Raw genomic sequence first — 13501 nt, 5'->3', positions numbered from 1 at the left:
AATAGGACACAACACTGTCAGGACAGTAAAACTCTTGTTAGTGATAATATTAATTGTCAAAACAGTTCTCCTGATTGTTGATTTTTCTGCTACGACCCACCAGAATTAATCTGACGCAACAGTCTACCTGCAGAAGAGACACACGTATGTCCACAACAAGCTTATGTGGAAATTCTTGCCCTTGGTGTCTTCACAAACCTTGTGAGTCAGAATGCTTATATACTTGCTTTTTTCACCATCAAAAAGGAATGCAATAATGCAAATTAGACTCCTGAACAGGAGGGGCAGTAAAGTCCTACTCTGTCATTGAAACTCGATACTTTTAATTCTCCAGGTACAAGGTATGAAGGTAAGCAGCCCAACCACCTGAATAAATGTAGTCACTGTACATTTCTGCAAAGGAGGAATTAAGTTCAAGCTTTACGTCTGTTATGTTGAAACTTCAATTTTTCATTTTATGTTGTAATAACATCGTGTTTATGATCGTGTTTACGCTGTGTCCCAACCGCATGTGCTAACGAGCATCAGCCATAAAACCAGTCTGACTTCACTGACACCAGTTGGAGTGCAGTTACTTTCCACCAGTTTTGTTAGGCGCTAAAAACACCCACTTTTGGTCCGAGCGTGATGTTGGCAGAAATGTTGATGTGATAAGTATTAAAAGTACAAAACTAACTTATCTGTGGTATGCAGAAATGTACTGCGCCAGCATTTTATTTTGCTGACTGGGCTGAGGAAAGTATAAGAACAACTGCTTCTTTGTAAGAGCACACTGTTAACAAAACACAAGTGTACAACCTAAGATACCCAAGATGTGAAATACTTCTCCTGGAGTTCCTTCAGCACCTTAGAATACAGACAGGCATCGTCAGCATAAAGATGATAATGAAAACTGCACTGGATACTGCAACAACACGCAGGTTTCTGTAAACCCCAGCTGACTCTCTTTTGTCCATCAGGGTGGAGGTGATGAACGACAGCTTTGTCTAGATGAAACACTTACACTATAAACACTTTGAAGATAAATTTTATTTCTGTTAGAATCAGCTTTAGAGTAAGGGATTTGTCAAAATTGAAAAGCTGAAATGTATTTTTTAGTCATCCACTCTTTGAGACTCGTGTCAGTGAACCATGAATGACCCCCCTAACACTCAAATCTTCTAAATGCCTGTTGGGTTGTAATGTAAAAATCTTGGAAACAGTTAAACTACATGACGAACGGGGAGCCTTTACCACCGTATCTCAGATGCGTCTTCAGACGGGTTCTGATGAACATGCCTTTTGGGATGAATGAGGGTCACAAAGGGAATGTAATGTTTTTTGTTTTCTTTTTGAGTAACGAAAAGTTTGAATGCATTAATAACAATGCTAACACCTTCTGTTGCCTTTACCAAAAACAATCACAACACTTGTTTAAAAGTTTGCGGGACTCACTTAAAAAACTTACACTTCATAACAAGTCAGATTGCCTTAAATGCACAGACTAACCCTAAAGGCTTTAAAAGAAAAAACCAACAACAATACATCTTTGAAAAGAACTTCAAAGAGAGGCTGCTGAGGAGAAATCTGTTGGGTACTATGAGACAGGACAGAAGTTAGCTTTGATGCTAGTGCTTTTTCCCCACTGTTCTTCCTTCAGGTTGTGTTACTGACCATGTTTGACTTTCTCAGCATCCAGCTGCCTCTAACTGACAGTAACGCTCATTCACACCTGGCATCTGCCGCGTTTAAACGTCGACCTCTGAAGTTGGTTACTGATCAGTTCAGCTGAATTTGTAGCCCCTCGCTTCAGGGCATCACAACAGCAGTTTAAAAGGAGCAAAGAGGATTTCTTACCGTTTCATTTTTCCTCCACTGATGATGCTGCTCACCGGTCCACACCGGAATCTGCAGATATCTACTTTGAATTAAAGGCCTGTACATGCTTTCGTTTTGTAAACAACATTGCCTTTCAAAAAACCAGACCCTTGTCAACATCTGCAACTTGAAACAGCAGCTACTGTTAAATAGCTAGCGTGCAATAAAACGTCACAGTACTTAGCATCTCTGAGACTGCGGTTTCAGTCTGCTCTTGCTTTGCATTTATTGTTACACGTAATGACCACAAGCTCAGTCTACAGGAGTTTTAAAATCCTGACACATTTTGAAATCCAGTTGCGTCATGCACATAAGAAGAAACTTCACAGACTTTCTTCTCTCTAATCTCAAACATGCACACACAGCAAGATTTGAAAAGAAAAAGAAGAAAGAAGGCGTATCACACACTGGGATATTTATTAAGATCATCATGCCTGAGGGATCTCTCTCACCTGATCTCGCTGGGCAGCACATGTAAAGAAAATGAAGAGCGACGTAATGCAACAACTTGCTGTAGTAAAGCAGGAACCTAAACGATGGTGGATGAGAAAATGGTTCTTCAACGGGAACCGATTCAGGTGAGATTCACTTAATATCTGTGAACAATGCGATGCTGACTAATGTTAACCTCAAGGGATAGAATATATACCATTGTTTGACAACTGCTTCTGGCTGTTCGTTTTATTTGTGTTGTGATCCTGTTTGGGAAGTACTGATGTAATCATCCAGACTTCAACTCCTAAATATCAAACTTGTTTGAAATTATCGAAGTGGCCCTGATGAGTCAGTGAGCGGATGGGAAGGTTTAGGATGAGGTCTGTAAACCCCTCACAGTACCAAAGATACCAACCAAGGCCCTAGACCAGTTTTCTGTCAAGAGGGGTGAATAATGGATAAATCGGCCCCAAACTCCTGTAGTCTGAGCACAGCTTTACCGAGCATGTTCCAAAGTTGTCACATTCCAACAAATCCAACAGATATTTTTAAGGTCTGTTGACACAATGACATTTCTCATCCCCCATTCCTCATTCCCCCTGGGAAATATTTTCATACTGAGGTTACTCCTCATTCCCCTACATGGTATGTGTTCCAAGAAAAGTGGACAACATTTAGACTCTCACGAGTGAATGAAACGTCATTACCCAAAAGTCATTCATCATCTAACTACAGCTTATTATAATAGCTTATATCTGACATCTGTATTTATTCAACTGTACATCACAGGCCCGTTTGTGGGGAGTTACAGCATGCCACATGATCGTAGCCATTGCACAAGTTGCCCACCTTACATCCAGTCCTGACTGATTTCTCCATTCTCAGGTTGGGGGTGACAGCTGGGATGTAAACAGTAGGACTTTTGCTATGGCCGCTTTTGTATCACATATGAAATGGGTGACTGTAATCACTTGTATCTCAGGCCTCAGTTTCATAAACCTTGTGTCCTTGTGTTCTTATGAGACTGGAGCCCAACGTGTGAGACCACATTTCTCTTCACCAAAGTTTGTGAGGGACATGCAATCTTTTGGAGGCCTGATGGCGTAAAAATGAAAATATGACAAATTGTGTCTGCCACCCAGCTCACACAAATGAATTCCTATTTACTGTAAGTAGATGAGGCAAAGTCGTTGCATTTCTTATAACGCCAAGCCATATTCAGTTCAGTTGACTGATGAATTGGTGCTTTGGAGGCGAGAAGAAACTGAGACGTCTTGGCTAAAACTGGACCAAATGAAGTGGAAGAGTGAGACATCTACAATATAGATAGTCATTATTTTATTCACATTTTTAGTTCATTTAATTCTGTGGTTATGTCCTGTTTCACTGAAAAATACACTGCAATATACTCATTTAAGTGCTTTTTAAACAAACTAATCTATTATATGTAACCTAGATTTCGAAAGAGAACGAGACATTGTTTTTCATCCAAATTTAGTTCATTTTTAACCGAGATGTCTTTTGACCTGCAAGTCACTGAAGTAATATTCATCACACAGTGAGTCCCAATTTTCTGTCAGTTTCTAATTTGCTACCAAACCAAAATGATTGCATGTCCTGTGCAAACTCCAGCAACCAGTCTCTAAAAGCTCCCTGCAAGTCTCTGTTGAGTCTCCAGGGTCCGAGGCTCAAGTTCATGGAGCGGACTGGTTCTAAATTATCTGGAACTCTGCAACTTCATTGCTCTCAAATCCTTTCACTTCTTGTTCTGACCGTGCACGATGAAACTACATCTAACATTCCTTGGTCCCAGGATGAGAGATTAGATTTCTCAGCTCCAAGCTTTTAGAAAAGATGAAGATTATCCCAGTTCAGTATTACTCCACTGAACTTCGCACGGCTCATTCATGCTACTTACTCCCAGACTGCACCCTAAGGGGAGAGTCTTGGTCCCTGGATTGCGCTTTACATTTTACAATCAAGTTTTGACAACCTCTTTTCTTAAAAAGACTTTCCTCACGCTCTGCACCTCCTAGTCATGCTTCTTCTGGCGTGGGTAGTCCTGGGATGAGAACTGATCTCAGGCTGAGCCTTGGTCCCAGACTGCACTTGTAAGTTTAAGAGCCCCTGTTGGCTTAGACAGTCGTCTCATATTCTAATACCTCTTTGCTGCCCATCATGCTACTCCTGTACTGTATCCTGGGACTCACGGCTGATGTGGTCTCCAGAAGCAGAATGGTCTTGCGGAGGCGCCGATCAATAAAGTGCGCATCCCAGGCCGGGTATCTCTTTCTCGGGAGGTCAATCCGGATGACGGGACCCTCCTGTGCACGAGATGAGGACGAGGTCCTGTGCAGGAGTGCAGGAGAGGAGGAAGGGGAGGGTCGTACCTGGAAGACAGGCAGGCAGCTGTCCCTGTCTCTGTCCCTCTCTCGCTCCCCGGGAACCGGGTCTCCCGTATCTTTAGTCCTGGGGAGAGTCCTCGGAGGGCTTGTAATGACCATGTCAGTTTGGGACCCTTGGGATGGGGTGAGACAAGCATCAATGACTCCTGCCACTCCTCCTGCACTCACCACTCCCTCGTCCACACATCCACCCCACTGTGAGCCCAGAACAGGCCCGTCAGGGTGCAGCCAGCAGTAGTAAACCAACATGAAGAAGGTTCCCAGGGCAAAGCTGCAGGCTACCAGGCACACCACCACCAGGGCGTAGGAGTCGGAGGTGTGCGGACCACGGTAGGTGTACCAGGCGGCGGTCAGGGCCACATTCTCAGCCAGCGTCACAGAGTAGTAGACTGTCATGCGGAAGCGGCTGGGGCCCTCCTTGACGTTGAACCAGCAGAAGATGTAGATGATGCCCACCACCATGTTGTAGATGATTTCCTCCCACTTGGACATGCAGAAGTCGGTCTCGCCTTGGATGATCCAGAAGGTCATGACACACCTGGAAGACGGTAAACAATACTGTTAGAAACAGTACAGCACATCCTGTGAATTTTCATGATGACTCAAATTAAAAAGGACTTGGACAATAATGACATGATATTTTTTCATTTTCTTCAAATAACACCGACACGTCCTCGTCCAAGTAGTAAAAGACAACCAGACAATTGCACAATCAGGGCAGAGGAAGGAGGAACTGCCATCTGTCCAGGTCACAGGTGTTTAGATCAGATACAAATAGGCTTCGTGTGTAGCCTTGAAGACACTCAAACCAAGAGACCTTATGAGTCCTGGTGATGCATTTTTGTCACATAAAATTGTGTTATGGGCTGAAAAATTTGGTCCATACTCTGGACAGGACAACAGAAGACAGACAGGTTGTCATGAAATTCATGGTGGATGTTAATGATGCCCAGAAGACAATTTCCTAATTTTCACTTGCACATAAGTACTCGCGTCTAACAGCCGCTCCCTCACTCCAGCGTTCAGCTTATTGTGTGTTTACACTCAGCAACCGAAATGTTCTACATATTATGCCTTTAAATTCATGGCACCCTGCACAAGATGAGATACTGAGTTTGAATCTCTTCCCACAGACGACCGCATTCTCTCAACACCAATTTCAGAAATCCATAAATAATCACAGTGGAGGGGGAGGAATTTAATGAATTAGCGACTACCGAGTGCCCCTCCTGGAGGGAAAACACTGCAAAGTGCAGAGAAAGCTGTTTTGTTTTAACCCCACTGTTGTGATTTAGTGTGGTTAATGAGCGAGAATGAGCTGATTAAAAGGCTTACGGTAAAAGAGGATACATTTACAGAGTTTACTTACTGTTTACTAAAGAAAGCAGTTTAATGAAATGTATTTCTGTTTACAGCATTTTGCAGGGAAATACACTGTTGTATGACTTAAGGCTCTAATTTTGGAGACAAGTGGATAATTTGTCATGTATTAATGTTGGGGATGCAGGCAGTCAGTGGTTGGGTAATAATTATTAACTTGAATTGAGACAAAGGACCTGGAAATTAATCAAGAAACACCTAATTCATCATTTTCTAAAGTGTGAAATGCTAATTTTCTCATTGCGTCACCAGTGGCTGACGATGAATATGCCAAAGTAGAGCTGGAAGACGGAAGCGAAGAGGGCAAAGGCCACCGTCCTCGCCCCGATGGTGAAGAAGTGCCACAACATCTGGGTGATCACAGCCTTGTAGGACATGGGCAGCTTGTCGTCGCGGGAGTCCCGCAGAACCTTCTGGTAGGAGGCAATCATCCAGGCCAGAGAGACCAGGGAGGCAGAGGCCGAGAGACCTGGATGACGAGAGAGACGGAGAGAAAAGAGAAGAGGCTGTGAAGGGGGAAGCAGTGACAGAAAAGTAACAGGCAGGTAAGCATAACATCTAAGCATACGTACTGTACTTGTACTGTGGTTTCATACAATCACTGTGTCTCCAAAGTGAAGTTGACTGGCTCTTCAGTCAAATCAGTCATATTGTAAGACATATTATAAGATGTACTGGTATCAGTGTGCTCCATTTTATTTACATTTCATTCATCATCTCAGTTATTAAAGCTTAAAGGACCCATCGTCTGGAGAGCGAGAATGTGATCAGGAAACTTCAAGATAGTCTTTTTTAATAAAATATCTCGTGTGTGATTTTTCTTGCTGGTGGTGACAAAAAGCAAGGAAAAACATAAGCATTCATTGTCTGTCGATCATGTGTATCAATATCACATTTAATGACCTGTTCCAAGTTTGTTAAGACGTCCTTTCCTGAACAAACGGAACAACTGGGAAAACGGAAAAACAGCATCGTTCAGTGCAGCTAATAGCTGACGTTATGTCTAAACAATTAATGACTGACTGCTACAAGGCTTTAATTAGCTCAGTGAGTACCACTGCTCGACATTACTGCATTACTAGCAAAGCAAACCACAAACTGATAGACTGAATAATCTGAATCCTTTTGCCTCACTCAAACAGACCTGAGGCAGTTTCAGCTGGAGTCAAATGATCGTTAGCCTGCACACGTAGCTGTGAAGCCCACTGCGAGCTGCCCTCAGCGCACTTTAACACATTAAACATTCATGGGTGTTAATCATGCAGTCTTGTTTCAAATTAGCCATGAATCACACTGGGAAGGAATTAGGATTGGAGCAGAGAAAGAGCTGCACAGACTTTTTAAAATCCTAACATCATTTCTCATCATGGCATGAAAGTACTTTGGTGGATTACATGATAACTTTATTGACAGCAGCAAACAGTTTGTAGTGACCTCGCAAATGGAAACACACTGATCAGCCACAACCATGTTTACATCTGATTAATTTTAAACATTCTAAACATTGCAGACCAAATACCTCCTCCACCCAAAATTAGGTTTGGAGTTCCTCAGGAGTCAGTCCTCGGTCCTGTTTTGTTTTCTGCATCTCTGGGATATTATTTGAGGCCATGTCTCCTCATGTAATTTTTATGGTGACGTCACACAGCCTTTCATTATCCAAACTGTTTCCAACAAACCCAGCGAAATCTGTTGTTGTTTTTTTTTGTCAAGGTAACAGTAAGTTTTTGAAATGTCCAGCAGAGAGGGAGAGAGTGAAGAAAATCGGCAAACGTGATTCACGTCAAAGAAAAATCACCTCAGTTCCTCAACACTGAAGACAAACAACTCCCACGATCCTGCACTGCTTCACTACATTATCGAAGTACGTCTTCTGCCTTCGCTGGTTTGACTGAGAGGCCGTGAAGCAGCAGAAACGACACAGGCTTGCAGTGAGTTCAGTCCAGTGATTTGCCATCCTGGTGTCGAAGCTGAAGCCCAGAGGTGATGTTCTGCTGAGGCCCAGATGCTCTGGAATGATCTACCTGTAAGGATCTGCCTTCTCTGTCCTCTCCTAAATCACGTCTGAAAACACACTTTTATCATACTGCTCACCCTTTTCACTAAGAAAAACAAGAACATGTACATCCTTTACTCGACAGTCAGTCCACTGACACGAGAAGCTTGCTGGAGCGTCTATACGAGAAGCTGACACAAAACAAAGGGGATTATGGGTAGAAAGAGACAGATGCCCTTTGTTATGCTTGGCACACCCAGCAAATCCCAGCATTTGGGGAAAGTGGAACCAGCAAATGTTTGGGATTTGTACTTAACAGATGACTTGAATGATTAATTGGCAGCACTGAGGGTTGTTTCATGTGATGGATTAATCAACGTGCCACATCAGCACTCAGGTGATGCAGACTGCGTGGGAGAGCCCACATTTAAAAACATGAATGACTAAGAACAGACGGCTGGTCCCAAAATAGACAGCTCTGATGAAACCTGCGCGAGGACCACGAGAGACCGAGAAGAGATTTTATCTGTTGGTCACTCCGTCAAAGGGCTGTCTGAGGTTGAACACAGCATGTGTTCAGAGTCACCACTAGGGGCAACACTTCACCTCCAGAGGTGTCCACAAGACTGGCAAAGTGCAAATGTGACTGTTTAAAGATGAACTACACCCCAAACAACTTTTCTTTCTTTTGTTGTTTTTTGAGGAGGAGGAGGAGGAGGAAGCTTCCAGTTCCCATAGCAGTTCATGACTGGTTCCCTCAGGTGACACTGAGCTGTTAGGATCCCCTCACAGGATCTGCGCCACATCACTTAGTGTGAGTGTCCTGGCACTGTGTGTTTTATGCAGTTCAAATATGTGTCTGACACTTTGTTTCTGCACTGCCAGGTGTGTGTGTGTGTGTGAACACTGACACCATGTACAGTGTGAGTGTGAGTGTGTGTGTGTGTGTGTGTGTGTGAGAGAGAGAGAAGAGATGCAGAGAGTGAAAGTATGTTTTGTTTTATTCATCAAAGGCCAATCTGCTTCTTCTAAGAGGTGCATGAATAAAGCATAGTCTCCGACTGATATCTGTCCTCAACACACACACACACACACACACACACACACATCATTAAACCTTACTCTCTCTTTGCAGAAACTCCGGCTGATAAGATCTAATAAAATAAAGCCAAATAAAGGAGATAACCATCAGTTCTCCTGAAGGATAATGCAGCCATATTACAGTTCAGATCTTATTTCTCTAATTTTCACCAGCAAAAACACTGTTCTCAAAAAGTTTACTGCTCGGATCTGGAAACATGTTGACAGCACTAAAAAGAAATCTGACTGCTTTGATCTGCCGTGCCTCCCATCGCTGTGCCCACACAGTTTTCCTGTGCAGTGACGAATTATCACCGCCGACATTTCAGGCGCTTTCAGCAGCTCACGAGATCTGAGCAAAAAGGGTCGTAAACAAGCCCGATTAGCTGACCTCGCCTCGCGCTTCTCTCACTCACCCTGCAGAGGGAGGACGGCGTTTCCGTGGATCATGATGCTCAGCTGGAGGACGAGCTGCGGAGCCGACTTCAGGAAGGCTTCCAGGAGGCGGAGCATGGTGATGTCAGCGCTCTCGAACATCAGTCGCCAGTGAAAGTGGCGACGGGACCCGCCGCTGTGCCAACGGCTCTGAGCGCCCAGGTAGAGGGCGTGGATGTACCTGAGGGCCAGAGACACAAACAGGTTGAGAACAGTGATGCTGAACGATCAGCTTAGCTCTTCATCATTCCTGCAACTCGGATCTTTTTCCAGGAGATTTTCAAGAGAGCATCGTTTTTTTTCCTTCTGCTCAGGCATAAAAGCATGAACAAATGTCATATTACCTCAACATATCTGAAAATGATGACAATCTGCAGCAGGTGGCCGAACTGCAAAGCCACAGGCAACCATGTAATCATGCTCAGAAGACAACCAAGTGAGCGATGATCACAGGTGTCAACAGCTGGACAGAGTCAGACGCAGGGTTCAGGGTTTCTTCACCACCCAAATGTGAAGATGAAGGGGAATTTAGTTTAGTTTGAACTCTTAAAGTATTGTATGATGACGGCTTGCATATGCATGTGTACCAACAATGTCCTGTTTACTCTGCAGGAATTTCATAAGCAGTTAAAACAAACTTAAAACCGTCTGTAGTGTGGGTGAACTGGCCCTTTAATAGAACCACAATAACTAAACCTTAAAGAAAAATACTGCCAGTTTTTTGAGTGAGGAATAGCTGACAGATTTACATATTAAACACACACACACTTCCATAAAAAGTACACATTACGCTTATGCGGGTTTTGAAGTGAAAACACAACAGGGTGTCAGTTAGGGAGGCTTTTCTTTCACACTGAGGCGCTTCATGAGGGTGAGGTTGTGTAGGTGTTTGAATTATGCCAGAAAGCGCTCAGTTTTTAAAGCACAAATCTTCACTGATGTCAACACAAACAGATGCAAGAGTCTAAAAATCCAAACGACGCCTTCCAGGTGGGAATGTGAGCCAGGCTGATCTCGTGGGAGGAACAAACCCCTCAGAGCGCCGCTGTGTGTTCCTGCAGGGAAACGTCTTCACCCTCACCTGTCAACGTTCAGCTCTGATGTGCTTTTATTGTCCTGGGGTTTGTTTTTGTTGTGTCGGTGACTGTGTCGGTCGCCAGGCTGCAGCGGGTCAACCGGTACACGACAGAGAGTCGCCTTGTGTTTTCTGACAAATATCGATGTGAGGGGAGGAGGAGGAGGACGGGCAGGACTGCTGGTTCAGCGTGAGGTCTGCATTAAAAAGACGCTGCATTCAGTGAGCAGCAGGTGTGTGGTTTGATAGAAAGACGTCTGGAGAACATTTTGGCAAACCTTTTTTGCTACATATTAACTGTTCTGTAGCTTTGTGATTCTAACGTTGCAGAAATGATCTCTGACTAATGATAACAAATGGTTTACAGCGAAGCGCAGCATCACGTAAGAGCAGTAAATTCTTTTAACAAGCTGATTTCTCTTCACACAGAAGTTCTGTGCTCATAATTTCTGTTTATGAAAATAAGGTGGAACTTTTCAACAGCACTGCCAGACAAAAATACAGAATTATGGCTTTCGGTTGTTTCTTCTGTCTCAAATAATACTGGATAAGTTTAACTCTTCAGGACTCCAAAGGTTCTTAAACAATCTGAAAGGGACAACTGAGATGAGGAGTCACCAGGTAGGAATTGCTTCGTTTTAAGTCGTCACGCCCCAGGAGGAACTACTGATGCATCATGGGAGTCGAGGATGGCAGGCAGTTGTAGTCGTACAGCAGGACAGACGGGCTGTGGACGAGAGATGAATCTCGCCAGAGGAAAAGCGAGACGACGCTCGCTTCCTGTGCTTCTGCATCCCCAAGCAGATTTTAAATGGAGGGGTAAAAATAACCCAACACACACACACACACACACACACGTCAGCATATGCGACGATGTTCAAGTCTGCAAAATACAGAGATGCATGGATGTTGACACATATGAAATGTCTCACATGCACATGATCGTTCACTCTCTCTCTCTTTCTCTCTCTCTCACACACACATGCACACACACACACACACACACACAGTGACAGACATGCAGGAAGGCCAACGAGGCAGCCTGGAAGTCTGTAGCTCTGCAAATAATTTGCTGTCCAAGCACTGCCAGCACTCCTCCATTCAGTCTGTCTGTCTCTCTGTCCATCTCCACCTCTGTGACTCTCCGTTCTTTTGTCTCTGTTTTTGTCTTTCGCTCTTTTACCTCGTCTCTATCTGATCTCTTTATTCATTATTCTTTGCCCTTTTCGGCTGTTGTGGTTAGGGATGGAAATGTTGGCGGGTCAGTGGATCCGTCACTTTGGTCCAGACTGAAATAACTCAGCGACTGTTTGATGGACTGGCAGATGTCCACGTCACCCTCAGGATGACTCATCTCCTCCTGACTTTATGTGTAGGGCCTCCATCTGGTCCGTATTTGAACTTGTGCTTCAGAAGCACTGATGCTAACGAGCTAAACTGCGATGGTGAACATTCTCGCTGTTAGCATGGTGCTATGCTAATGTTAGCACGTAGCCCCGAGCCTCACGGAGCTGCTAGCGTGGCTGTGGGTTGTTCGTCTGTTTCCGTTTTTCTTTCCCTCATCCTTTCTTCCTCAGACTTGGATGCAGCTTCTGGCGAGATCCTCGTTTCCGTTTTTAACAATCATGTACGTGTTATGTTCTTTTCATCCTTCCTTCCCGTATCTGTGTTTCTTTCCCTCTCACTTGTCGTCCTTCTTAACTTGTCCACCCTGTTCGTCTCTCTTCCATTTTATCTCCATCGTTCTCTTTTGTTGTCTCTCTCTCTCTTTTTCTGCCTCCTTTGCTTGTTATCTCTCATTTTGTTCCTCTCTCAATCCAATTTCATGCTGCGATTGTCTTTGTCTCTCATTTCTTTCTTTCTTTCTCTCTCTCTCTCCATCCAATTTATTTTGTTCTTCCTTCAGGCACTCTCTCCGCCTCGAGCTTCCAATCTATCAAATCTATATGAATGCTCTCCTCCTCCTCTTCCTCCTCTCCACTCCCACCTCCATCACTCCATTTTTTCCTCTTCTCCCTTGTATTCTTTCCACTCCTCTTTATCCTCTTTCTTCCCTCCTCCGACCAGTCCTCCTCTCAGCCAAAGCATCTATCTACAAGGCCACAGTCGGGCCGCCGAGACCCTCTTTGAGAAAAGAGCTTGTGTGTGTATGTGTGTGTGCGTGCACGTGTGTGTGTGCGTGTGTGTTTGTGTGTGTGTAGTCTTACAGAATTGCTGCCAAGTGTGATGGTGAGCCAAGAATGAAGCCAAGGAGAGAGAGAGGGAGACGTGGAGAAATCAAGCTGTTAACATGCACTCCATTTAAAGTTCTTTTAAATGAGCGTTTCAGGTCACCAGAAGTCGCAGCAGCACTTTGAGTGAGTCTTTAGTGCAGACCAATCAGAAAGCAGGGAGAAAGTGTGTGAAACGACCCCAAGACGTTCGCAGGCTCGTTTCAGAGAAGCAGCTGTGGAGTGTAATAAAGTACATTTACTGTAAATGCCAGAGTTAAAGATTTGCATGTACAAAATGTATGACGTATGGCTGAAACTCTTAAATTGATAAATCGATTGACAGATGATTAGCATAATAATCATTTGGTCATTTTTCACACTAAGTGCTTCAAACGTCACATTGGACACTTTTGATGACATTTCTTTACATTTTCAGAAGTCTAAAAACAATAAAATCCTGTTTTTCTTTGCATTGTGAATCATATCTGCTCATAAATGAGCAAAGTGCCATTAAATGGTCGGCCTGTGAGTCCATATTTAATATTATATTCTGTCTTAGCTGATGTCACCATCAGGCTGTTCACGCATTAAAAGTTCTTCCCAGCTTTGAGCGATGGCTTGTGAG

The 13501-nt window shown here is 43.9% G+C and overlaps 1 protein-coding gene across 1 annotated transcript in view; it reads right to left on the bottom strand.

Annotated features, from left to right (window-relative positions):
- Positions 1 to 1229: 1229 nt before the first annotated feature.
- Positions 1230 to 13501, bottom strand: part of LOC124063783 (XK-related protein 7-like) — a 48090-nt gene continuing 35818 nt past the window's right edge. Inside the window, exons 2-4 of the mRNA XM_046397794.1 lie at positions 9570 to 9769; positions 6327 to 6546; positions 1230 to 5235 (exon numbers count right to left, since the gene is read on the bottom strand). Of these exons, the coding sequence (XP_046253750.1) occupies positions 4428 to 5235; positions 6327 to 6546; positions 9570 to 9769 (1228 nt within the window). The 3' untranslated portion in view covers positions 1230 to 4427. The remainder of the gene's footprint in view (positions 5236 to 6326; positions 6547 to 9569; positions 9770 to 13501) is intronic.

Source organism: Scatophagus argus, chromosome 8 (assembly GCF_020382885.2).
Source record: "Scatophagus argus isolate fScaArg1 chromosome 8, fScaArg1.pri, whole genome shotgun sequence".
NCBI classification, from domain to species: Eukaryota; Metazoa; Chordata; class Actinopteri; family Scatophagidae; genus Scatophagus; species Scatophagus argus.
The sequence above is the reverse complement of the archived record's forward strand: the minus strand, read 5'-3'. Positions and strand labels throughout refer to the sequence as shown.